The 25,120-nt window shown below is 41.0% G+C and overlaps 1 protein-coding gene across 4 annotated transcripts; it reads left to right on the top strand.

Moving 5' to 3' along the window:
• BACH1 (BTB domain and CNC homolog 1) lies at positions 1 to 24,915 on the top strand. Of its 4 annotated transcripts, none has more exons than XM_063393609.1 (5): positions 1 to 155; positions 11,960 to 12,257; positions 14,034 to 15,425; positions 17,207 to 17,413; positions 23,556 to 24,915. In XM_063393609.1, exons 2-5 carry the CDS (start codon positions 12,018 to 12,020, stop codon positions 24,015 to 24,017), a joined length of 2,301 nt encoding a protein of 766 aa, XP_063249679.1. In that variant the 5' UTR covers positions 1 to 155; positions 11,960 to 12,017; the 3' UTR covers positions 24,018 to 24,915. The 4 variants fall into 4 exon arrangements, with proteins under 4 accessions (XP_063249679.1, XP_063249681.1, XP_063249680.1 ...); XM_063393611.1 differs by lacking the exon at positions 1 to 155 and adding an exon at positions 515 to 943; XM_063393610.1 differs by lacking the exon at positions 1 to 155 and adding an exon at positions 515 to 999.
• Positions 24,916 to 25,120: the final 205 nt, after the last annotated feature.

The following is a 25,120-nucleotide window of genomic DNA, read 5'->3' as shown; positions in this document are numbered from 1 at the left end:
GGTGGGCGGGGCCGCGGGCGGTCACCTGACGGCGCGCGCCGCTGTCGGGCCGCAGCCGGAGCGGGGCGCGGCCGGGCCCGGGCGGCGCGCGCGGGGCGAGCAGTGCCGGGACAGGCGGCGGCGCTGCCCTGCGGCCCGAGGCGGCGGGCACACAGGTAAAGGCGGGCCGGCACCCAGGTAAAGCCGGGCCGGCACCCGGGTAAAGGCGGGCGGGCACCCGGGTAAAGCCGGGCCGGCACCCGGGTATAGCCGGGCCGGCACCCGGGTAAAGCCGGACCGGCACCCGGGTAAAGCCGGGCGGGCACCCGGGTGAAGCCGGGCGGGCACCCGGGTGAAGCCGGGCGGGCACCCGGGTGAAGCCGGACCGGCACCCGGGTAAAGCCGGGCGGGCACCCGGGTAAAGCCGGGCGGGCACCCGGGTAAAGCCGGGCGGGCACCCGGGTAAAGCCGGGCGGGCACCCGGGTGAAGCCGGGCCGGCCGCCGGCCGGAGCGTGCGCGGGGAAAAGGCTGGCGGCGGGGGTGCTGGGACAGCACGCTCCGGGCGGAGGGCGCGGTGGGGCGGGGGTTGCAGCGCGTTCGCTGAGGCGGTGTCGGCGATGCGGCCTTTTCTCCCCCGCGGCACGCGCTCCGTGACGCGGCCCGGCCCGGGCAGGGTCGGGTGTCCCGGCCGTGTGGGCGCCGGGGCGGTGGCGGAGGCGCCCTGTCAGCGCCGGGCGGCGGCGTTCGGTCGGCAGTGCCTCGCTGCGGGTGTTGCCCCTTCCCCGAGAGCGCTCCTTGCTCGGTGCCCTTGCGCTCCGCTGACACAGGCGGGACTCCCTCACCGTTCCCCGGTGCCGTGTGAAAGGGCCGGCTCGGCCCCGCCGCGAAGTCGGAGCGAGCCCCGCTTTGCCGGGGTGAGGCGTGCAGCTGCTAGTTGTTTCCCTTTGAGAGGAGCCGGGGAAGGTCTGTTTTAGACTGTAAACAACGAAATACAAATCCTGTCCGTCCTGTTCTGTGCGGTGAGATCCTCGGCGTGTTTTGGGGCTTGGTGAAAATGTAGTAATCACAAAAGAACTGTTACCCGTTTAATAATCCACAACTCGGTCTTCCAAATCCTTATTGCGCTAAAAAAAACAGGGAGAAAGTGTTCTAAAGATAATTGTATGTGTAGTAAATTTTGACAGACACATGAATTTGAGGCACTTCAAAGAAGGCAGTTTCTCAGCGTGAAAAATATCTGGCTGCATTAATGGAATAACTGCAATCCACAAGCACTGTAAGTTAAGGGGATGCGGCACGCAGAATGCTTTAACATATAGAGTCAGTTCTTTAATCTCAAGTGTTACACCACAAAGCAGGAAAAGGAAGGACTATATTCCAGTCAAGATGATGAGTCTGAATTAAACTGAGGTCTGAGGTAGACCACGAAATACAATTTGTATTATGAGTTTAACTTTGAAGATGACTTAAATAGGATAATTACTCTTGGATGCCCCAACTCAAGCGAGTAAGCCTGTATGTACCTTAGCAAGCAGTGAGGGCCAAAATAGGCAGATTTGCAGAGAGAAGCAGTTGTCACTGAAAACTGAATAGCCACTGTGTTTTTCAGAAGGGCTCCTTTGACCTGGCTTAGTAAATCTGAAAAAAAACCCTAAATCCCTTAATATTTGAAATTCTTGAGAACTTCTAGAGTGTGTTTTCCAATTTACTCTAGAAAAGAACCTACTCTTCTTGTCTGGATTCATCTTGTGAAGCATAATAAATGGGGTTTTTGGGAAGTTTGCTTCACTAGCATAGCCCTGATTTTAATCAGAATGCTGAAGTACAGCTTTAGCTTCCATCAGCTGTATCTTTGAGTTTATATGTGAAAATGTGGAAGATCTTAATGTGTTAAATTGCTTTTAGTAAGTTCTAAAATTCTTATGTAAAGGGTATTTTGAACACTAATAAATGTGTTGATGATAGAAATGGTCTGGTATTAAAACCCATACTCTTTACCTGATTGTTTGGATCAGGTAGGCACTCTTGTTAGGTGTAGAATTGACAGGTCTTTGCAGTCCCAATAACCCTGCCGTATCCTTCAGGGAAACATAGCTCAGTAAGTCTCCTTGTCATGTCATCCCACCTTACAAGTTTGATAAAGTGTTTCTAGAAACACTTCATGGGTATTCTTAGTTTCTCCCTGCACTGGGCGTGCTGGTGTAGGGGCAAAGAAGAGTGGTCGATCAGTCAGAGGGTTCATGTTTGTGTCTGAATACTGGTATTTTGATTGTGCTGTAGAATTCAACCTCTGAAAATTTCATGGGGGAGGTTTTAGGGAGTAGGAAAAAACCTGTGGTGTTCATAATGTGAGTGCTGTTTATATGTAGTCTGTAGTTAAACCAGAGGTAGAGAGTTAGCTGATCCAAGTGTGGGTAGGAACAAAACATTGAGTGAGCCAAAATTAACTGCTGGACTAATCATTAACTTGTGTATTTTTGACACAGTGGGGATAACGTGTGAGGATCCACCTGCAGCTTTCCTTGCCCCCATCTCTAATTCAGAGGGAAGCAGTCTGGAGAGGGGACTAAGAGTGATGGAAAGGTTTAGTTTGCTGTAACAACTCATAGGCTGTGCCACGAGTCCCTCTCTTTCCAGCAGTATGCAGTGGTTTTTGGTTAAGGCCCTCTTAAGGGTGGATGAAACTTTTGTTCTTGTTAAGTATGAAGGGAAGATGTAGTATTTGGTATAAATGTGAGTTAGAAGGTCAGAGTAAGGCTCAACTGACCTATCAGTTACTGAAGCTTTGGAAAGGGGAAAGTGTGCTGTGAAGGGTAAATTGACTTTAGAAGCATTGGTGAAATACAAATAAATTGAGTTTAATCATTAAACATACACTGTAGAGTGGGAGAGGTGTAGTCTAGGGTATCTGAGGAACTCAATGTCTCTAAATGAAAGTTTGTGTCTTAAAGAATATTCAGTTAATCTTAAAAAATGTATTGAGCTACTTTGTGAATGTCTTTACTTGAACTGTCAGCATAATGTTTGTAGGTGTTTGGATTCCAGTTTTGGCCCATGGACAAATACTGTGATAAGTAACTATATGGCACTTGCTTGCCCTGTTCATGCTACTTTTAAGGTCATCAAATCACAGAATCCTGAAGTGGTTTGTGTTGGGAGGGACCTTAAAGATTCTCCATTTCCAGCCTCCTCCCATGAACAGGGACACCTTCCACTGGATGAGGTTGATCCAAGCCCTGTCCAGCCTGGCTTTGAACACTTTAGGGATGGGGCAGCCACAGCTTCTCTGTGCCGGGGCATCACCACCCTCACAGGGAGGGATTTTTCTAATAGCTAAGCCTGCCTTCTGTCAATTTGAAGCCATTCTGCCTCGTCCTGTCAGTCCAGACCCTTGTGCAGAGTCCCTCTGCAGCTCTCCTGGAGCCCCTTTAGGCCCTGGTAGCAACTCTAAGATCTCCCTGGAGCCTTCTCTTGTCCAGGCTGAACACCCCCAGCTCTCCCAGCCTGTCTCCAGAGCAGAGGGGCTCCAGCCCTCAGAGCATCTCTGTGTTCTCTGACTCATTCCAAAAGATCCATGTCCTTCTGATGCTGGGGTCCCCAGAGCTGGAGATCAATATTTTATGTGGTAGCATCCCAAAAATGGTTATTTACACATCAGCTAGTAAGATCAGGTCTTGTGACATCCTATGTCAGATAGGAAATAGTCTACAGTTTCAGGATGGGAGGACTGTGACAGTTTGATGTGATTTGGTGGAGGCCTGTACCAGGGCTACTATCTGAAGCCTGGTCTAGTGCATATATATATATATATATATATATATATATATATATATAAAACTTTTTTTTCAGTTTTATTATTATATAGATAGTGTTAGTTCTGATAAACTTGTGCTGTGTTCTGTTTTCATGGAAACGTTGCTGAAGTTCTTTCTGATTTATGTCTAAAATATTTGCAGATTTCTTTCAGTTTCACATACTGTGAAGAACAATTATGGAAACAAATCAAAGTTAAACAGATAATAGCAGAAATGAGGTTCTAAATATAATTTCCAACCCATATTTTCTTTGAATTGTCAATATAGCTGTTTCACAATTCTTTCAGCTAGTTTCTTGTGTCCTTCTAAGCTGGAAGTACATTAAATGGTTAATTTAGTATTCATCATAAATATTTTGGCATATATACTTGGAATTGGATTGTGATAGTCATTCAGGCAGTTATTCATGTGGTTTGTTTCACTGTAGCAGTGAGTAGAATATGTAGCTCTAAATACTAAGGTGTTTGTCCTTTAAGCAAAGGCAGGAGTTGACAGTAGATTTTAGTTGTGCATGCTTTACTTATCCTAAGTGAATATTTTATTATCTAACCTACTTCTTATTTAAGGAAAAATAAGACCAGTTTTTACTTGTATTTTTGGGATGTTGTGTTGGTGGCTATTTTGTTGTTGATAGGTGCTTTGGGTTTCTTTTTAAAGTTCTTTAGAAAGTCTGTGCGTTGTTATCTTTTCAGAGTAATTCTCTTTGAATATCAGCACAATTGAAGGGCTGTAAGTGATGGAATTTTTCAGAGGAGTCTCTGAAATCCCTTCAGACCTATTTCATTGTTTAGCAGTGAAACAAACCAAATCCCACAACATGATTTTTATCCCTGATCCAAAAATTAAACAATTAGTGTCATCTAAAATAATGGGAAACTGCAGAGTAGTTTGGGGTTTATTTGGCTTTGATACTGGCTATGTCATCCTCTGAGGGAAAGTTTGCAAACTTCTGGTTTTTGGAACATGTCTATGGTTACATGGTATCAATCTCTTTTTTCCTTTTAAAATCATGGCTTCTGGAGGCTTGTGACCATTAGCGTTCTCAGGATCCCCTATGCTCTTCTTCCCATGTCCCAGCTTCTCATTTAGCTTGCAAATATTGAGGAAATAGTGTGTATTCAGTCTTACAACCTGGACAATAAATAAGGACCCTTAGCACACACTGAAGACTTGCCAGACTTCTTGTGATTCTTTTTAGTACTCTCTTGTGACTTGACAAGAGTCCAAATGCAGTGTTTAAAATTACGCTACAAAAATACAAACTAGTAATTTTTTAAAATCTTATTTATGTAATTAAGCTGTGAAGAATATCATCCAGATGTTGGACTAATAAAGAAGACAATTTAGAATTATGACTCTGCTAATAACTGAAGATTAAATGTAATTTTTTCCTAAAGGAGAAAGCATTTTTCTTGGGCAGCAAAGCTTGCTTTTTTGCTTTTTTATCACTTCTTTTTTCTTTTGCAGTCTCTTTGAAGATGAAGCAATGAACATGCACACTAAAATGCTTGTTCATTCTTTGTCAGCATAATGTGAATCAGCAGCTATTAACCACTGTAGGTATTCATCTGTTAATGTAATTATTTCCTTAAAAGGAGAGATAGCTGGGGTCAAGGACTGAGAGATAAAACTGTAGAAAGAAGCCTTTGCAGTGTTTTGAATGAGCTGTGTCTTATCTAAACTGTCTTGTTTTAGCAGTAGTAAATGATAGTTGTCTCATTGGACTTCACATCTGTAAATGACAGATTTTTTTTTTTAATAAATGTAGATGTCAACCCTAAGAGAATTGATGGAATGACTGACTTGCTAAAACTTAGCCACTCAATAGATCGGCATAGTAGGAGAAACACCAAGAGTTTGTTTTCTCCAGGCTATATTTTTGAGGGTCTACAATCGTATTTTTACCAGCTGTTGAGGAATTTGAAGTGTTCCAAGAATAGAGGTATGTTAGAAGCATGATGGTAACTGAACAGGCTCTTACTGTCTGCCAGGTGATAAATTAATCTTACTAGTTTTATCATTTTGGTGGTCACAACTGAATTTACACCTGGGTGCCCAAGTTCAAGCAGCTCAGAGAGCAGTGACAGCCAAGGTGTGTCCTGCCTGTGTTCTGCAGCTACCAAGGGGAGTTTTGCTCTTCTCTCTTATGTCAGAACTTCACCAGTGTACAAGTGACACTTGCTGTGATTGCTAGAGAGGATTGATATCCAGTGTGGTATTGCTCGATGCTTGTTCACTAAGGAAAAACTAAGGAACAGGATTTTGTTTATATTTTTAGTAATTTGGCTAACCTTTAGCTGGATCATATATGGGAATAATATGTTAGGTGCAGATCAGAAAAAAGCCAAACAGATCTAAACTGAGCTGATTTGGTTGGTAAGGCTGAATAATTGATATCTGAGTCTAGGAATAAAAGGTTAGGTCTTCTTTATAGGAATATGTGAATTGGATTTATTCACCAATGGAAGATAAGAGACTTTTGCTCTTTAAGAGAAATCACTGAGCTCATAGGATGTAACTCTTGTAGTTCAAGTGGTTTTGCTTGGCTCTTGCTAGAACTATGGCTTAGTGGAGCTTAAAACTGAAGGCCCACAGGTCCTTTTTTGCTAGTTTGTTGCCCCAGTTGCTCTTAGGTATGTTACAATTGATGGTAACCAGGCAGATTCCTGTGTTTTATTTGGCAGTGAGTCTTTGAGTCAATTGTTAGGTTTGGATCCTAGACTGGGTTGAATCTGGGTGCCTTTGGATGAGTCCTCTCTCCTTCAGCGTTCATCCGGTGATCAGGAAATTGGTGGTCACAGGGGCATGGTGAGGTCCTTCTGGAGTAGCTGCTCTGCAAGGTTTACTGGAGTTCCAGGTCCACAGCTGTCCAGGAGGAGAGGGAGAGCATCAAATGATTTCTGTATCAAAACCTTCTCCACACTTCTCTGCTCTTCAGTGTGTCTCTTCCTGGTAGTTTGGAGGGGAAAACAGGGTTTGGAAGACAAACTCGGATTTGTGGGGATGGATGGTGCCTCTGGATTTGGTGTTCCCATTGTATCTTGGTGACCATTAGATACTGGAATTTCATTTTCCAGGTTCTTGGATTTAGCACAAAGAGTTAAGATTGTAAAATACAGTCGGCTGTTTTTCCCGAAAGTCTAAGTCTTCAAAGTAGTAAAGGTATGACTGACATTGATTTCCATGGGTTTCCGTGCTCTGATTTAGTATTTTTAATGACACTTGAAGCATTCAGACTCAGAATGTTCAAAAAGCATTTTGGTAAACCTGTACAAAAATGTGTGTGCTTTTGTCACCTTCAGTGACAAGTTGATGCCTTTTAGCTTTCTTCAACTCTCCTAGGACTCGTTTGTCCACAGGCTGTTGAGTGCACTCTTACATGTGGTGGTGGTGCTGAGCTTGTGTGAAAGTTTGTCTGCCTTGAGTGAGATTTTTGTGTGGATGAGGAATACATCACACTATCCTAAGTTCCACTCTGGGACTCTGTTCCCACTCCTGTCCTCTACCTGCACTGGGTACATTTCTCAACAATGTTACCTCTTTTACTACTATTTTTCTTCTGGAACTTAGCAACAGTAGTTCTTTATAGCTTCACTGGATTTCAGCCCATCATGATTCTCATCTTTGGAATATTTTTTTTTTAACTATCAATAGGGAGACTATAGTTTACCTGAGGATCTGCACCAAGTGAGTCTTTAAAGCAGACTGTGGTGTGAGGGGAAGTAAAGGATTTTAGATCTACCTTTATTCTCCAGTCAGATAGTAAAGAACAGTAATTGTTACCAGTTGTAAGCAATCAGATGAGCAAACCTGCAGCCTAATTTTAAAGTACCTTACACTCACTGTACCTCACTATTATCTTCCCGTAATAATGCAATGAATGACTTTGAATGCATGAGGAAAATGAGCCTTGGATGAGATACATATTTTACAATGAATCCTGATAAGCATCTCACTTTGGTCTCTATACTGTGTACTTAAACAAATGTATATTTCTTTCTAAACGTGGTTGCAGGACTGATTTTCATTAAGATAAGTATTTACATGTTCTTTGGAAATATACATATATATATAGTCATTTGGATGTAGAGATGTCTAAATTTACTGAAGATATGGTAATTTTGCAGGTAACCATTGGGCATAGTTTTCATAATTGTATAGTAGTAGGGAGAAAAAATGGAATTACTTCTCTTTGATAAAGCAGAATAAAGTTTTATAGCTGGTGCTTAGGAGGAAATGTTTTTGTTCTTATGCAAAACATTTATCTCAAGATCACTGATAAAGAATGAGAACTTCATAGTAGCAGGCTTGGTTGGGTTCTCAAAGCAGAATTTGATTGACTGTGCTTCAAGTGTTTATGTAGGTTTTATACTAGGATGTGTGTATGCTTGTGTTCATGGGGTTTTGAATTTTCAGTCTCAAGAGTTTGAGGTTATTAGGTGTGGAGGGTTTCAGGTGAGAGGAATTTGAGGAATACTCTTAGTACGAGTTTTCTTCCACAAACTGAGGGTTTGTAGTGAGTGAGCTTTCATGTTGTAACTTCTTTAATCCTTCCAACCTGTGTTATAAGAACTATTTTAAGTTTTGGAAGATCTTTTTGGACTCTCCATATTTTTGATAGTAATGTCTGCTATAAATATCTTAAATAGCGTTCTTGCTTTTTTTTTTTTTAGCATCTTTTGCATTCAGTCACGGGGTTGTTGGCACCTCCTTTGTGAGCAGTGATTTTGACATACAGTCATCTGCTTGTGGAATACTTTTCCAAGTTATTTGTTCTTACCTCTAGTTTTTCATGATTGAAGGTTATTTTTAAAATACAAATAACGTTATAGGAGTTTTAGGCTGCTTTCCAATTGTTGTTTGTAGTATCGGTTTTCCTTTTTAATACCTGTTTGCTGATGTTAATAATATTTCTGAGACTGGAAAAAAGAGCTTGATAAATAATATTTGTGGAAAATTAAATTATGCAAAATGGACTGAAAAGCCTCATGACAGTTGCAGCACCAACTTGTGAGTTTAATTGAACTGTTTTCTCTACTTCATACCTTTTCCCCTCTTTGTCCACCCATTCATAAATAAAACTAATTTTAAGAATTCTGAGTGCTCTAGAAGAACAGTTATGGTAGAAGAGAAATTAAACAGTTTACAGAAGAGATGTACTTTCTCTCTTTGCTATAACAGTAAGCATTCTTGCTGTGGATGTGTGTGCAATAAATCTAGTTGTAGAGAAATTATTTTGTGCTTATACTGCTGTGGAAAATCTGGGTGGCTGTCATGACAGATACTGTCAGAAATGTGGCACCCTGCCCTTATTACTCTACTGGAAAACAGAATTCAGACATTCACAAGTTTGACCTCTGTTAGTTCTTAAATGTACCAGCTTTTTGCAGTTGTTGCATTTTCTCTTTCTGATTTGATGCTTTTGTTTTGACCAGCATTTTCAGTTTTCTGGTGCTCTACCTTTGGATTTCTTTTTATTGGATTTGACAGTACCTAAAATTTACATAGACTGAGAGGAATTTAGTGTTTGAGTTTAGTGTATGGGTGGTATTTTTTTGGTTTTGTGGGGTTTTGTTAAAACGTTCTCTTCAAGTTTGAAATGCTTATTAAATGCTGCATTCTTTATGGTATGGATACCTCAAACTTGTCATCCTGTTTAAATATAGAGGGGACATAACTTGGCTGATGACATCCTCACAATGTTCTGTTAGAGTAAATCGTTAAATATTTTTTTTTTGGCAGCTGGAACACTGGAAGCTCTCTCTCAGTGCTCCAAGTAGTCCACAAGCTGTTTTGAAAGGATGGTGTGTGCCTCACAGAGATAAGTGAGAAGGAGGGTTAACTCTTCTCTGCACTCATTCGCCTGTATCTATAAAAACAGAAATAAACTACTATTCTTCTTAGCCTTCTGTGCTATGGAAGTGTAATGAACTGAACTGGATATTGGAATTGATTGGTTTATCGGGAAAAACCCAAAAGCAGCACATGTGATATGTGTGTTGTCTGTCTGAGGGTTCTTTATTCAAAGAAGATAGAAAAAAAAACCACTTTAAGGCCTATCTTTAACTGTAGTCTCCCTCACTAGTTTTGCCTAAGTGTTCACCCAGAATATGTCCTCATCTATATTATTCCCTGTGCTCCCCACCACTGTGGATTTAGTCTTCCATTTTTCCTTTTTGTCTTCTTTTTGGTTCTGTTTTGTGGGTTTGTGGGGTTTGTTTTGTTTTGTTTTTTTTACCTTGTAGCAAATACCGAGTTATACTTCATTAAACTCTGTGTGCTGTAAGATATGAGCAATATGATAAGGTAGGCTATAGAGCAATCTAGTTAGGAATATATAATTTATATTGCACTGGTTACTTCTCATAAGCTCTTATAAAAATAGAATTTCATTAATAGCAGTTCCATGAGGAATTATTTTGCTCCCATGTAAATTGACTGGAAATTAAATATTTCCTAACTTAACAAATCTGTAGTCTTGTTATTAGGTATATGAAAACATTTAAACTGTTTCCTTCCAAAAATAAGGATTAACAGTGCATGGTATATAGCCCTTCTCTCTACCACTTCTTAGAGGGGAAAATTCAGGTTTGTGGAACTTCTGGGATTTTCCCCTCAAAACTTTTGTTTTCCCTGTATATTTTTACATTTTGTCAGTGAAGTTAAGCATACAGTATTCCATAAGGGAGTGGGAAGGGCAGGTAATGCTGATGTGCTCTGCCCTTCATCGTGGTCCACGCTGGTCCTGTGCTGCTATTGGCACTGGCAGTGGGGATCTCTTTCTTCACTCTCTGTGTTCAGAGGTTCAGTCAGTGCCTGTGTGCCATGACAATGGCTCGAGCAGTGAGTGACAGCAGCACAGCTGGCAGCAGGGTTGCTTTGTCCACCGGGGGTTTAAATACAGCCGTGCCCTCGGCCTTCCACGTGTTGTGAAAGTTTCCCCACATCTGAAAGCCGAGGATTTGCACTGGCTCCATTTTTGTTATTGCTGGGAGCTGGCAGATGGTGACAGCCTCTGTTGAGCAATAGGAGGATGAGGTAGTCCCATGTCAGCTGGAATGAGTCTCCACAGCTCTGCTCAGTTACAGCAAGTCTGGGCTCAGGCGTAATCTGAGTGCGTGGTTTGTTAAGGTATTACGTGTCCTAGAAGTACCATGTTTTCTTTGCAGGATTGTTCCAAATCTAACTTTAGTGGTTTCTAGAACGAGCAAGGGCACTTAATAATCTTTCTTCTTCCCTTTAATTGGAAGAAGAGCTCAATTGAAAGTGAAATACAGTGTAAAGATGAGACTTGGAAATACTTTCAATCTTCGCACTCTCTCTAGCAGACCTACCTTCTCCCTAGCTGCTCTTCTTTTCTGCAAACTTAGGAATCTTCAAAACCGTTATATATGAGCTATATATTTGAAGGTTTTAAATATTCTATAACTTTAACTGTTGTTTATTGTGCGATGAATACTGTTATTTGAGAACTTTGTCAGAAAAGAGGTGGTATTCCGTTGCCAGGTGATCTGAATCATAAATGATTCATTGGGAAACCAAACTTGTAACAAGTATGACAAATCCAATAGTCATGAACAGAAAAGGGGGAGAAAAAGTTTGCATTAAGGTAGTTGGAGAATTCAGATATAAAAACAAAACGCCAACCTACTAGAGAGAAAATCAGGGTATTTTACCAATGCCTGATTGGTTTAGCAGACAAAATACTTTTGGAAGAAGACATAAAGAAGAACACATGTCTGCACTAGGTGGATCAGTAAACAGAAGTAGCTCATATAGTATTTTGGTGAATTTTAGTTTAATGCATCTGTTCTATTTCTCTTTACATTTTCAGAGTGTTGGAGTTAGAATATACCAATTACTAAGAGAGAAAGCTTAGATAATTTCTAGGTGTTAACAGTAAATTTATGTCTCTGAGTCACTTGGCAAGGAAAGAACTTTTATTCTTTATTGCTGAAGTCTATTTTTTGGTCTGTGAGACTACAAAAGCAGCGTTAAGATGTACATATGGAGGTTTGGGTCCTTTAAATGGTCACAAGCATGTATTTATTTGAAGTACTAATTTGAAGAAGAATTAGACCAGGGTAGTGCTCACGTTTCAGTAGCAGTAGGTGCCTGTTGGACAGGACTTTGAGGGGTACCACTTGTTTCTTTGCTCCCGCAGGTCTGCAGCACAGAAGCATGCTTTCCACTGAGCCTCACACTGCCACCCGTGCTCCAGAATGTCTCTGAGTGAGAAGAACAGTGTGGTGTTTGCCTACGAATCTTCAGTGCACAGTACCAATGTGCTTCTCAGCCTGGACGATCAGCGAAAGCAAGATATCCTCTGTGACGTTACCATTTTAGTGGAAGATCAGCGATTCCGGGCTCACAGAGCTGTGCTTGCAGCGTGCAGCAGTTACTTCCTTTCCAGAATTGTGGGCCAGGTGGACACTGATCTCATCATCACTTTGCCAGAAGAGGTGAGTGGCGCTCCCTTCTGCGTTTTACCTGGCACGGCTCCTGGTCTGCTTTGTTCAGTTCTCTTTAATGCTAGGCTGGGGTTGAAGTGACGAGCCAGAGTAGGGGATTTAAGAGCTGAAAGAGGCCAGCCCACAAACTGGGATACCAAAAGCCTTTTGAATTCAAGTACTTCATCTATATTAAATTGTAAAGAGTAACTGCTGCCGTCTTGGTATAGGGTCTGTTGGTTTTTGCCAGTGTTTTTATTTTTTGACTTTCATCCCAAATAAAAATTAAATAAATGACTACTGCAAGAGTTGCTTTTCTAGGTCAATCACACCAAGAGTTTTTTAGAGTTTTTTCTTGTTTGAGGATAGCTAGCTAGAAATGTGTAAGAGAAAGTGAAAGGAGTGGAGTGTTTGTCCCCTCTCGATCCTTGCAGTTTTTGCAGTGTTTCTCCCTTAAATAGAAAGAAAGTACAGTTTTAAAATACCTTTTATTTTTTTCTTTCAGCTTCATTTATGAATGCTACTTATTTGTAAAGCCATTTTTATGTTTTGTTAACAACACTAAGTCTGAAGATATCTTGACAGCTCATGGATAAACTGTCTTTTGCATTATACTTCCTTACATTATAAGGGATGAATTAAGGTGGTGGTGTAGTCATTAGTAGTGTAATCTCCAAAGCACACTTCAAATGCTATTTTAAGAATTCTTTAGGTAGGTTGTAAGAGTTTACAGACAGTTTTAAAGAACTGGTTTCTGTGCAGATCTTACCAACTTCTTTTCATGTGTTGTGTTCTTTAAAAGAACATACCAAACAACTACTAAAAAACTCCAAAATAAACAAACCCTCAACTGATTCTTAAATTGAATTGCATTAGTAATTAATTATTTTGCTGGCAGAAGGATTGAGTGTAATAAGCGCCTTGATATAGCGCTTTGTTTAGCAGAAAATATTGTTCATTTCAGTAAAGGCAGAGTGTGGACGTGAGTTTGAGTATGAATATGGACATACTGCTTTATTCTTTATTTGCAGAGAAAAGGCTAAAGGAAGTGTCATGTAGTTGGTAATCTGTTTGTATGATCTGTCTGTGGCTTGTACTTGATTCCTTAGACATTTTTTCATGTGTAGATCTTGTACAGTTTCTAATGAGACAGTTTTTGTTTATCTCTGGATTCCCTGATAGGCAACTGTTGTGAAGACATAAATGTTCAATTAAAATCACTTGCTCTAAAAGGGCTTTAAATTGAGAATTCTGTTTGATGTACAATTTTTGAGTGCATGTCTTCAAATTTATGGGAAGAAGAAAAAAGTAGGTGGCTGTAGTAGTAAATAACGATATGTGGTCAAACTCCATTTTTTCAAACTTTTTTTTACGTCAGTGATGCATAAGACTAAGTGATTAACAGTAATTGCTCTTCAAAAACTATAGTTAAATACCAGCAGCATATTCTAGAGTAATTAATATACAACTTGCTTTGAAATATATTGTTGTGATGTTGGAATCTAGTTATTGCTTTTCAGCATACAGCAATATTTTTCACTTTTAGTACTGCATTGCCAGAACATTTTATTAAGAGATTGATCACAGTGAAGAAAATTGTCACAAAATGTGCACGATGAAAATCGTATCAGAAGAATTGTTTCAGAATGAGTTTGACCAGGTTTTCACAATAGAACAAATCTGTTGCTTTTGTCCTGTACTCTGGACAGGTAAATTTGTGTATTTCTCAGCTTAAACCCAAATAGAACATACTATTGGTTTTTTTTTTTGTTGTTGTTTTTGTAATAGGTAACACTTAAAGGATTTAGTCCTTTGCTTCAGTTTGCATATACAGCAAAACTTGTTTTAAATAAAGACAATGTATCTGAAGTTTGCAAATGTGCAGAATTTTTGGGTGTACGCAACATTGAAGAGTCCTGCTTTCAGTTTCTCAAATTCAGATTTTTGGACTTTAAATTGGATCAGCGGGAATGTGCTAGGAAGAAATGTTGCACACAGCGTTGTCAGAAAGCAAACCCTAAAACTGGCAATGTGGATGATGGAGACCTAGAAATAAATTATGATGTAGAAGCACTTCTAGAAAAGGAATGTAGTCAAATACCTAACACAACGCCCTGTAAAGATGAAGAAAATGCTAAATCATCACCTAATTTCCAAGATAATGCCAATCAAAACTGCGATCCTGTTCATTTAGAAAGGGGTAGTGCTTCCAGCTTATCTTCCCAATGCCCAAAATACAGAAAATTCCAGAAAGCTTTTGGAAATGACAAAGTTCATACTTCAGAGTCCAATTCCAGTATTAAAGATGTTCAGGTACCACCATTTGCAACTTGTCTTGAGAAGGAAATACCTGATAACGATGGCATACAAAAAGCTCAGGAGTGTGTGCCTATGCAGCTGATCTCAAACTGTGAAGAGACTCAGGTAGAAATGGAAGAAAGGGAAGAAGGCATTCAGAAAAAAGAAGAATCAAAGAGAGATTCTGGGACTCACAATATGTCATGTCCTGTGGAGAAAATGGATCTTGCTGCTTTCCCCCAAAACTCTGCTGCATCTCATGGACCCAATTCTGTGTCTGTTTTACATAGTTGTGAGCAATATGGTAATCTGAATTTCAGTAGTATGCAAAACAACACCGTCTTAGCTGAAAAAACTGTGTTAAGTACTGGAGCTGGAAATGACAAGACTGAAAGTCAAGGTAACCCATCTTCAAAAGTGGATTTGTGCATTAGGGGAGCCACTAACATCACCTCAGCGGGAGATCGAAGCAGTGTGGAGAGAGAGATAGCAGAACAGCTAGCACAGGGCTTCTGGAGTGACATTCACAGCACAGATGCCGGCCAAATACATTTACCACCTGCAGTTTCTAAAGATTCCTTGGAGCCGGCGTATTCGGGGAAAAAATCCGAGTGTCCGTGGCTGGGGATCAGGATCAGTGAAAGCCCTGAACCTTGCTCCCAGCGAACTTTTACAACGCTCAATTCCGTCAGCTGCCCCTTTATAAGCACCCTGAGCACTGAAGGATGCTCCAACGCCTCGGAAATAAGCAGTGGAGATTATGTTCAGGGACAGCAGCAAGAACAGTGCTCCTATAACTACGTGATAAGTTTGGGCGAGGATTCGGAGACAGACACTGAGGGAGACAGTGAATCCTGTTCAGCGAGAGAACAAGAATGTGAGGTAAGAACATCCTGATGGATCCTTTGCTTCCCGATCTCTTAAAGCCATATTCAAAAATCTGATCTGAGTCTTCTGTGCTTTGTTGTTTTGAGGTTTTTTTCTGTGGCCACTTGTTTTAAAAAGTCTGGAACTGAAACTTTAAATAACCATTCAGGGATTTATATAGGGAGGTCATTGTTAATTCAGGGAGAGACTGAGTTAAAGTATGAAAGTATTTTTGATCAGATACTGAAGTGTTAGGTGTGTACATATTTTAAGATTTTTTTTTCTGGAACAACTGTCAGAAAGGGTTGTGAGTCTTAAATCAAGGCATGAATGTTCTGAGATTTTTTTCTTATATCTGCTTCAGTTAGATTTAAGAAAACTCTAAATTTCTTAGAACCTTTGTTTAATAGAAAGTTATCCATTTTCTTGGTTTTATTTTGAACTGTGGGGTCAAGGTGGGAGAAAAATGATACTTCAGATTTGATGTGAAGTGAAAATTAAGTTTTTAAGCTGGCGTCAATAGCTGTGTATTTAAGACTGTTAATTAATATCACCTTCTCCAACACTAAGGTTCTTTTTGTTTCTCTAACTGCAGTAATTATTTGGTACTTCCTTTCTTTGTTACTGCTTTAGTACTGGTTTAGGCAGATAACATACAAGACCAGTCTAATCCTAAAAGATTTTGTGATATACCTGGAACAATTTCCATCTCAGTTCTTAGCATCATAGAATTGCAGTGTAACTGCATGATGGATAATTCAATGTTACAAAAATCCAGTTGTTCTTAAAGCACTAGGGTTTTTATCTTTTCAAGATGTAGAGCCTTACTGAGACTGAACATAAGTGGAACCTGCCATCAATACAAAAAGCTGGAATGCCAAAGAAAAGGCCAGAGCTGGTTAAATACATTCCTCACCTTTATGTGAGAAGATGGCATAATTCCTGAGGACTCAGAATACTGATACTGAGAACTCAGTACTCTGGTTTTGTTTGTTTGTTTGTTTTTTGGCGTTTGTCACCAGTAGTAGCCAATCAGAGAAGAGATTTTTCTGTGTTCTTTAAAAAGTAAATTCAGATCTTTGACCACACCAAGGTAACGTATTCTGCTACTCACTGTACTCAAATGTAGGGATTAAAATAAAGCATCTTTAGTTGGATACTCAAAAAGCCGTGGTGATTATTTTGTAAAGGTAAATACGTTTTTCAGTATTAATCAACATTTCGTGATCTCAAAGGCTTTTGTATCTCAGGTATGCAACAATAGCAAGAGCCTGATCCTCTCTGTTCCACAACACTAAGAAATAAAAGACAAATATAGTAACTTCTGTATTTTAAGAAAATGCGTTTCAGATTAACTTTTCCTGCAGGAATAAAAAGCCTAGATATAAAAATGTATGCAGGATGCTGTATTAATAGTAGCTTTGGGAAAACTTTAGACTGTATTAGTGAGTCTTGACACCTGTTTTGTTCCTCACCAAACTGTAACTCATCTTGGTGGGGTGTTTCACCTGCGTGTTTGATGCACACACAAGGAGCTTTCATCCTACTCTGAATATGCTTGTAAGGATCTAGTGTAAATGTGCAAATACTCTATTGCACCTGTGCTTGAACTCCTGTAGTTAAATCTCCTGGGTTTTATCCCATCACCTGATGGTTTTGTTAGTTTACTCTTGTCTCTAAGATGTAGGAAGGAAAAAGAGTTGTGTGGTAAAGAATGCTTAAAATGGAAACTTGACTTGTTGATGTTTTTGTATATCAGTTCCACCTTGGATTTACAGCTGTATCTCATATTCTAGGTAAAACTGCCATTTAATGCACAAAGGATTATCTCACTTTCAAGAAATGACTTCCAATCATTTCTGAAAATGCATAAATTAACTCCTGAACAATTGGACTGTATTCATGATATCCGAAGACGAAGTAAAAACAGAATTGCAGCACAGCGATGTCGCAAGAGAAAACTTGACTGCATACAAAATCTTGAATCTGAAATTGAGAAACTGGTATGTATAAATATTCATTGCTGTTGTCATCTCTTTCTCTCAACGCCTTGACTGGCTGTCTGGCAGTAGCTTGAGAGTGAGGTGGTTTACTACTTTTTCCACTCAAGCTTAAAAAACTTTATCAATCTTTTCTAATTTCCTGACATCAGTTCTAGAGTTTTCATAGTCTTGCTCTAAAGTTCACGCATTTTTCCTTCTGAGGACTTGTTTCCATTCAAATCAAACATCCATCACAGCATAATTTTTGGTGAATGACGTTTCTGAAACCCATAAGCTTTGAATTCAATTGTACAGAATGATTCCCAGACGGTTATCCTACACTGTTTTTTGCCTCTTCCCCTTTCTTGCCTCAAGATTTTGTTCTTCAGCTCACAGTATTGTTGGTGATGAAGTCTGCAGTTGTGCAATTGTTGGTTGTGTAAGTACTGTTCTTGGAACATATCAGCATGGGCTGGTGAACTGTTTCCTGAGTCTTGAATGTTAAAAATGAGACCCTTGCAGAAAGGTGCAAGATAAAGAACAACTTGGGAAGTTGCTTGCCTTTTCAGCAGTTGCATCAAGATTGTAGCTGAGGAATTGATGCATCCACATTTCTCTGCAGCCATCTGTTAATATATTTTCTCCTCCTTAAGAAGGCAACAAAAAGATAGATATGTAACTTAAGAGAAATGTAGGTAATCTGAGGTTGGGATTATGCAAAAACAGCAATGGGAAGAAGATAATGGAGTGTTTTTTCAGAAAAATAAGTTTTTGTTTGACTATCATCTCAGTTTCATAGTTGGTCATACCATGTGCATGAAATAGTTCAATTGTTTAAGACTACTGTACTCTTACTCTCATTCATGGAGCATTTTAGGCTTGGTGTACCTGAATTTGGTACCTGTATCAGCTGGAACATAGCAGTCATGTTGCATCTTTTTTAACTTCAAAGTGAAAAGGAAAATAAAATTAGAGCCAAGTGCCATGGACTGGAAACTTATTTTCCTGTGATCATCATCTTTCACTGCTTCTGCTCCTACTTCTGCAATGAGGGGATTGGCTTTGAAGGAGGAGTTCAAGTGCCGTAGAGCTCTGATGAGCTGACAGAGCAGGTTGTGCTCAATGAAGAAGAGGCTCTGTGAGGAAGGGTAATCACATGATTGTATTCATGATATCTTTACTGAAGAGAGAAGTTGCATTTCTGACATTTCAGAACCTTTTGCCTGGTTTTGTCATCATGTTGTCTTTTCTGTTATGTAACTCTGTCAATATTTTGCAATACTTGGGGCAGGGAATTAAAGGTTGATCTGCAAGATTAGATATGTGGTTGTTTGAGACTAATAATTATAAAATAATATTCTTCTTTCTGTGGACCTATGGTGGAACAGACTGAATGTCTGCTGTTTGACAGACATTATCCAGGCTGTGACATTATCTTTGCTGTGCAAGGCCTGAATAATGAGTGTTGAGTCTTGAGAGGTGAGGTGAGGTCACAGTTATATGAATCATCCTCTAGGCACAAACATGTTCCGGTCGCTTTTTTTTTTTTCAACTGTGCTGATAAGTTTCTTCAGAGATTCCTGAAAAGACCCTGTTTGGAGCTGTTGACCATGCCTGATAGTCACAGATCATCAAATTTGTATAAGCTGTACACAAATACAGAAAGATGAAGATCTGTCTAGGCATGATTTCCAGGTGGATGGAAGAAGAGAGATGTCTTAGAAGGGCTATGTATGGTACATCCAGGGTGCTTTATGCATGATGGCTCCTGCCCTGTTCCTGTTCTATGGGTCAGTCATGTCTCAGACCTTTTAGACATTGATCTTCTCATAGGATCATCTGTAATGTGGCTTTCAGAGGGAATAGAATGGTGTAGCTATAGTTTAACAACTCTTAACAAGTAGATAATACTCTTTACTGCCAATTAGGAAAATACTTTTTGGTGGAATTCCTCGTGCCGGTTTCCAGTACGTGCAGCATCTAGTCTTGTATCAGTTTCTGTTTGGTACTGCTTCAGGTTTTTTCTCTCTCGGAAGATGCCTGTGGTGTGTCTCTTGCAAGAGCCCTGTATTGGGAACGGACTGATCCCTGCCTAGCTGGAGGCTGAAGACTGGCAGCTGACAAGCACCCTGGGGCCTGGTCAGACTGCAGGCTGAGCATGGATCAGCAGCGTGTCCGGACTGAAAGAAAGGCCAGCGTGTCCCGGGCTGCGCCAACAGCAGCGCAGCCTGTTGTTGGAGAGCAGTAGTTGTTACCTGTCTTGGCATGTGGAACACTGAATCTTTTGCTGTGTTTTCACCTCTCCCACTTGCAGGAGCACATTGATAGACAGGAGGAAGGTTGGGTGAAGGCTACTGGGATGGCCAGGCCTGAAGTACTTGTGTGGTGAGAGGCAGAAGAAATGGGGCTTGTACCTGGAAAAGGGATGGGGACACCTAATGGCTCCCTGCCCCTATCTGTGGGGCAGTCCTTGAGGTTATACAGCCTTCGGTAGTGGAAGATGTTCAGCTTCCTGGGGGGAATACTTGACAGGAGGAGAACAAGAGACATGGTCTTAAATTACAAGGGGGGATTTCATCTGAATATAAGGAAAGTTTTTTTCTTTCAGTGGGGACAGGCAGGCAGTGGAGCAGTTCATCCTGCTGTGCATGAAAGCATGAAAGGCTGTGCATGCCCTGTCTTTGAGGATTTTGTGGCATGACTGAGCAAAGCCCCGAGCAGCCGGATCTTACTTGATCTCTGAGTTTGTTTTGAGCAGCAGGTCACACTACAGACCTGCAGACCTCCCCTACTAAGTGATTCTGTAAACCTGGAAATCTTATGTTTAATTCTACTTATATTGAAGAAAAATATTGTTCGGTGCTGAATCTGTTATCTGGGAGAGTTATCTTTGATCATGTCTCTTGATCTTCTATGCTGATGAAGTCTTTTTTACCTCCTCATATAGCCTTTGCTATTGACCTTTCAGGTGACTCTTGGTCTTCTTGTTGGTTACTAGTGTTCTGTATTTGAGAATCCACAAGGGCTGCTTAAGGAGATGCTGCTGTATTAGAAACAGCTCTTTCAGAGACCCTGAAATGTGCATATTCACATTCCTTGTACTTTCTCCTGTACGACGGGATGACCCTGCCTGAGCAGGGAAATTGGACCAGATGACCCAGTGGTCCCTTCCAACCTGACCCATCCTTTGGTTTTCACTTGGAAACTTTTAATATGAGGGTACTTGCAAGGGGGAGCAGAGTAGAGGACAACTGATCTCAAGAAGCACTACTTCAGTGAAGATTCTGTAGCTGAGGAGGAGGAGGTGTCAGTGCTCCAAGGAAAATGTAATTGAGATCTTGTTTTATATACTATAGCAGGGTGAGGTGTGTGAACTACCTACACTCTTTACCAAAAGATTCAAAAGAGCTCTCAGTTTATTATGACCTCAAAACTAACTGGCATTACTTTGTAGTATTAGCATAGTGCTGATAAAATAAAACAATAATATTCCATTGTACTAACCTGTGAACAGCTTCAGAAGGGGGGTGAGGAATTTATGCTGGAATAACTGTTTCTCAGTGTTCATGTTTGTTTTAAATAGCAGTCCAGATAATTTCATCAGTCCATAATGCACACCTGAGTGCCTCTACATAGCCAAAAGGTATTAGGTGATCTGCCTAACAGAGTGGAGAAGATTTTTGTGATAAGTATTAAAAAACACCTGGAGGACGATGCAGGCATCAGTCACAGCTAGCAAGGCTCCATGAGGGGAAAGCCCTGATTTCCTTGTATGACAGGGTAAGCCACCCAGCTGATTTAGGAAAGCCAGTAGATGTAATCCTCTTGGACTTCACCAAAGCTTTTTTGACAAGCTCTCCCAGGATCCTTCTGAACAAAATGTCCAGCCCACAGCTGGATAAACACATTGTGTGGTGGGAGAGCAACTGGCTCATGGGTCAGGACCAAATGGTGACAGTGACTGGGTGACATCAGGCTGGCACTGGTCCCTGGTGGGGTTCTGCAGGGCTCCGTCCTGAGCCCTGTGCTCCTCACCACCTTCATTAACGACCTGGACACAGGACTCAGTGGAACACGCTGTAAGTTTGCCATTGACACGAAATGGGAGGAGTTGTCAACTCCCCTGAGGGCAGAGAGGCCCTGCAGAGAGACCTGGACAAATTGGAGACTTGGACAATCACCAACGGTGTGAAGTTTAACGAGGGCAAGTGCCGGGTTCTGCTCCGGGACAGGGCAGCCGTGGCTGTGTGTACGGACTGGGGAATGAGAGGCCGCAGAGCAGCTGCAGAAAGGGGCCTGGGGTTCCTGGTCCGTGGCCAGCTGAGCCTGAGCCAGCAGTGCCCTGGCACACAGGAGGGACATCCGTGTCCTGGGGGTGTCAGGCACAGCGTGGCCAGCCAGGCAAGAGGGGGTGTTGTCCTGCTGTGCTCTGCACTGGGACAGCCTCACCTTGAACACTGTGTGCAGTTTTGGGCACCACTGTTTAAAAAATGACATTAAGCCAGGGGAGACCATCCAAAGAAGGGTCATGAGGATGGGGAAGTGTCTGGAGGGGGGAAATCCTATGAGGGGTGACTGTGGGCATTTAGTCTGTTCAGCCTGAAGAAAAGGAGACTGAGAGGAGACCTCACTGAGGTCTTCCGTATCCTCAGGAGGGGCAGGTGCCAATCTCTTCTCTCTGTGATCAGTGACAGGACTCAGGGAAACATCGTAAAGCTGGGAGTCGTGGGAGGTTTAGGTTGGGTATTAGGAAAAGCCTCTTCCCCCCAGAGGATGGTTCACACTGGAACAGGCTCTCCAGGGCAGTGGTCACAGCACCAGCCTGACAGAGTTCGAGAAGCATGAGGACAAAGTTCTCAGACACAGGGTGTGACTCTTGAGGTATCCTATGGAGGCCCAGGAGTTGGACTCAGTGACCCTGATGGGTCCTTTCCAGTGTGGCATATTTTATGATTAAGAGCTGCTCCCAGTATGCTTTCACAATGTCCTCTTTCTACTAATTTTAGACAAAAAGAACTGGCAACAACTGTTCCTCTTGCCAAATGCTGCCCGACCTTAATCAGTTATTTCAAAAAGAAGTTGTAGAGGTTGCACTATGAGGTTTCTCTGCAGAAAGGGGATATGAGGAGGAGTGAAAATAATAAAACTTTCCATGAGTGAATTGACATAACAGTAGTTGTAACACAGAGTCCCTATGATTAAAACTTGAAAATTATTTAAAGGTTTTTGTGTCTCAAAACTGTATCTTCTTTTAATTAATTAGTTACAAAATTTAAAATGTGTGTGTTGTGACGTGTTTAGATTTGGTTTCTTTGTTCTTTTCATTCAACTTCTTCATGATGGTCTTGCTTGTTCCCTGTTCTTCTTTGCCATTTCCTCATTTTTCTTTATTCAAAAAGTTGCATGTTTCCATGATTAGACTTCTCGGTTATCAGTGTCTTTTCATCTTTAGCCAGTTGTATCAGAAGCCTCAGAAAAATTCACAACATTGAAGCAAAAAAATAAGCTTGATTTAATACAGGCTATTTTTTTCTACTTGATATTTCTTAGTGAGTTGCCATCCTGTTTGTTGCCATGAGCTTGGACAATCCTGCTAACATTATCTCTAGGTTGTCAGATCTTCAGCACATCTTCTTTCTTTACCTTTCTTAAATTTTCTGTCTAATTTAGGAACTATACTTAACTCCATTGTTTGACTTCACCTAGTGGAATAGTATCAATAATTAAAATGTGATATCTGATTTTTCAGCATTTCAATTTTAAAATACAGATCTCTATGAAGACTCCTTAATGTTTTGTTGACTCACTGGTAATGGTTTGTGTTACCCTGTAGATCTAATGTTTCAGGAATATTTACAGTAAGTGCAACTGTGTTTCATTTGTTCAATAACTACAAATTACTCCTTTGTCTGCCAGCACGAGTTTGGAAAAAGCTGCATATCTGAAAAATCACACCAAATAGCTTAGCTGATGATGCTTCCAGAGAAATGAGGATAGGCCTTTTGATATGTGTTTGATTGTGTTGCTGCTTACTTTGTTACTGCCAAATTACTTCTGTTTCAGCAGACCAGAGTATTTGAAGTCTTCTTTTAGCTTTGATAGGAGCTTAAACCATAGTTTTTATGTGAAAATGTAGACTAAAATACTGGTTTTCTTTTTGCAGCAAAATGAGAAGGAGAATTTGCTGAAGGAAAGAAACCACATTTTATCAACTCTGGGTGAGACAAAGCAGAATCTGACTGGACTTTGCCAGCAGGTGTGTAAGGAAGCAGCCTTGAGTCAAGAGCAAATACAAATACTTGCAAAATATTCTTCTTCAGATTGTCCACTCTCGTTTTTGTTCCCGAAAAGAGAACAAACTGCTCCATCTGATAGTGAGCTCGTGGTCCCAGCATCTGTAGAATCAGCAAATGGTCTTTCAGGTGCCACACCTACAGCTGAGCAGAGAACCTGTTACCAGTGTGTCCAAAGCGTGTGTGAGGCTGAGCGTGATCAGGTACAGGAACCGCATCCCGTTTGTGCCAGAACAGCGGAGCAAACGCCGCTCATGGAGCAGTGTGGACAGAGCAGTGGCATCACAGACTTCTGCCAGCAAATGACTGACAAATGCACTACAGATGAGTGAATTTCTCCTTCCATTGCCAGCCTCTCAGCATTGCAACTGCAAGTGGGATTGAGCATTATTGGAAAGTAACTTACTAAGTGAGAGAAAAGATAGAAGTTTAATCTTTTGAAACTATATTTACAATTACGTGGTCACCATTATTACTTGGCAAGCTTTGGGTTTGCTCTGTGTAGTTCCAGAACATAATTTGTATGTGTCAGCCTTGGAGCTTTTTCTGTGTGGTTATGCCAAGGAGGGTTCAGGAAAGCTGTTGACAAGTACAGACTCCTTTCACAGGTGCTTGTTTGTGAGGAAGTTTTGTTCATGTATAGAGCAGCCTACTCTGATTTATGCCCCAGTGTTAAAAGCCACTCTGCGTTTTAAGGAAAGCCTCCTGACAGCTGTTTATGCACAATGACTTCTATATCTGGAGTTCTTCTAAGACTTCTTTTTTCCTGGTAGGCAAACCTTAAGAAGCATATATAGCTCCATAAATGTTCATTTTGTAGATGGTCTAAGTAACGTGATAGGATGAAGAGATTCTGGAAGGTGCACTCTGGATTAGCTCCTTGTTTCCTGCTGTTCCCCTCCCCATCCCAGAGACGACTTCTACTGAATTAAAGCAGTAGGCTACTACTAGTAGTAGAATTGATTAGTAGTAGACTTTTATTGATTAAGTGCTTTTGTCTCGTCTCTCTAGTACAGAATTTAAAAAATTTTAAAAAATTAAACTGGAGCAGCAGAGGTGCTGCCACATTACTGCTCTCTCCTCTACATTTAGAGGGAGGAATAACAATGCACTGTGGAAGGCAGACATGTGAAACTGATACAGTTCTTGGATGAATGTGCATCAGCTCCTCTGGCATCTGAATCCCATAGGCTTATTAAAACTCACTGCTGTATTGTTCTGGCATCTTCAAGCTTGCTGCTCATTTATGGCAAGTTGGAATCAAAGTATTGTGAAAGTCTAAGGACAGACTTTTTTTTTGAGGTATTCAGGCGCCACATTTTTTTCTTTCAGTGCCTAACTGCCTAAAGTAAGTTACAAATAAAAATTTGTTCTCTGATCACTGGGACCAGTAAAGTTCTATTTCAGAATCAGTCTTCAGGTACTTTATGGCTAA

This window comes from Prinia subflava, chromosome 3 (genome assembly GCF_021018805.1).
Source record: "Prinia subflava isolate CZ2003 ecotype Zambia chromosome 3, Cam_Psub_1.2, whole genome shotgun sequence".
NCBI lineage: Eukaryota > Metazoa > Chordata > Aves > Passeriformes > Cisticolidae > Prinia > Prinia subflava.
The sequence above is the reverse complement of the archived record's forward strand: the minus strand, read 5'-3'. Positions and strand labels throughout refer to the sequence as shown.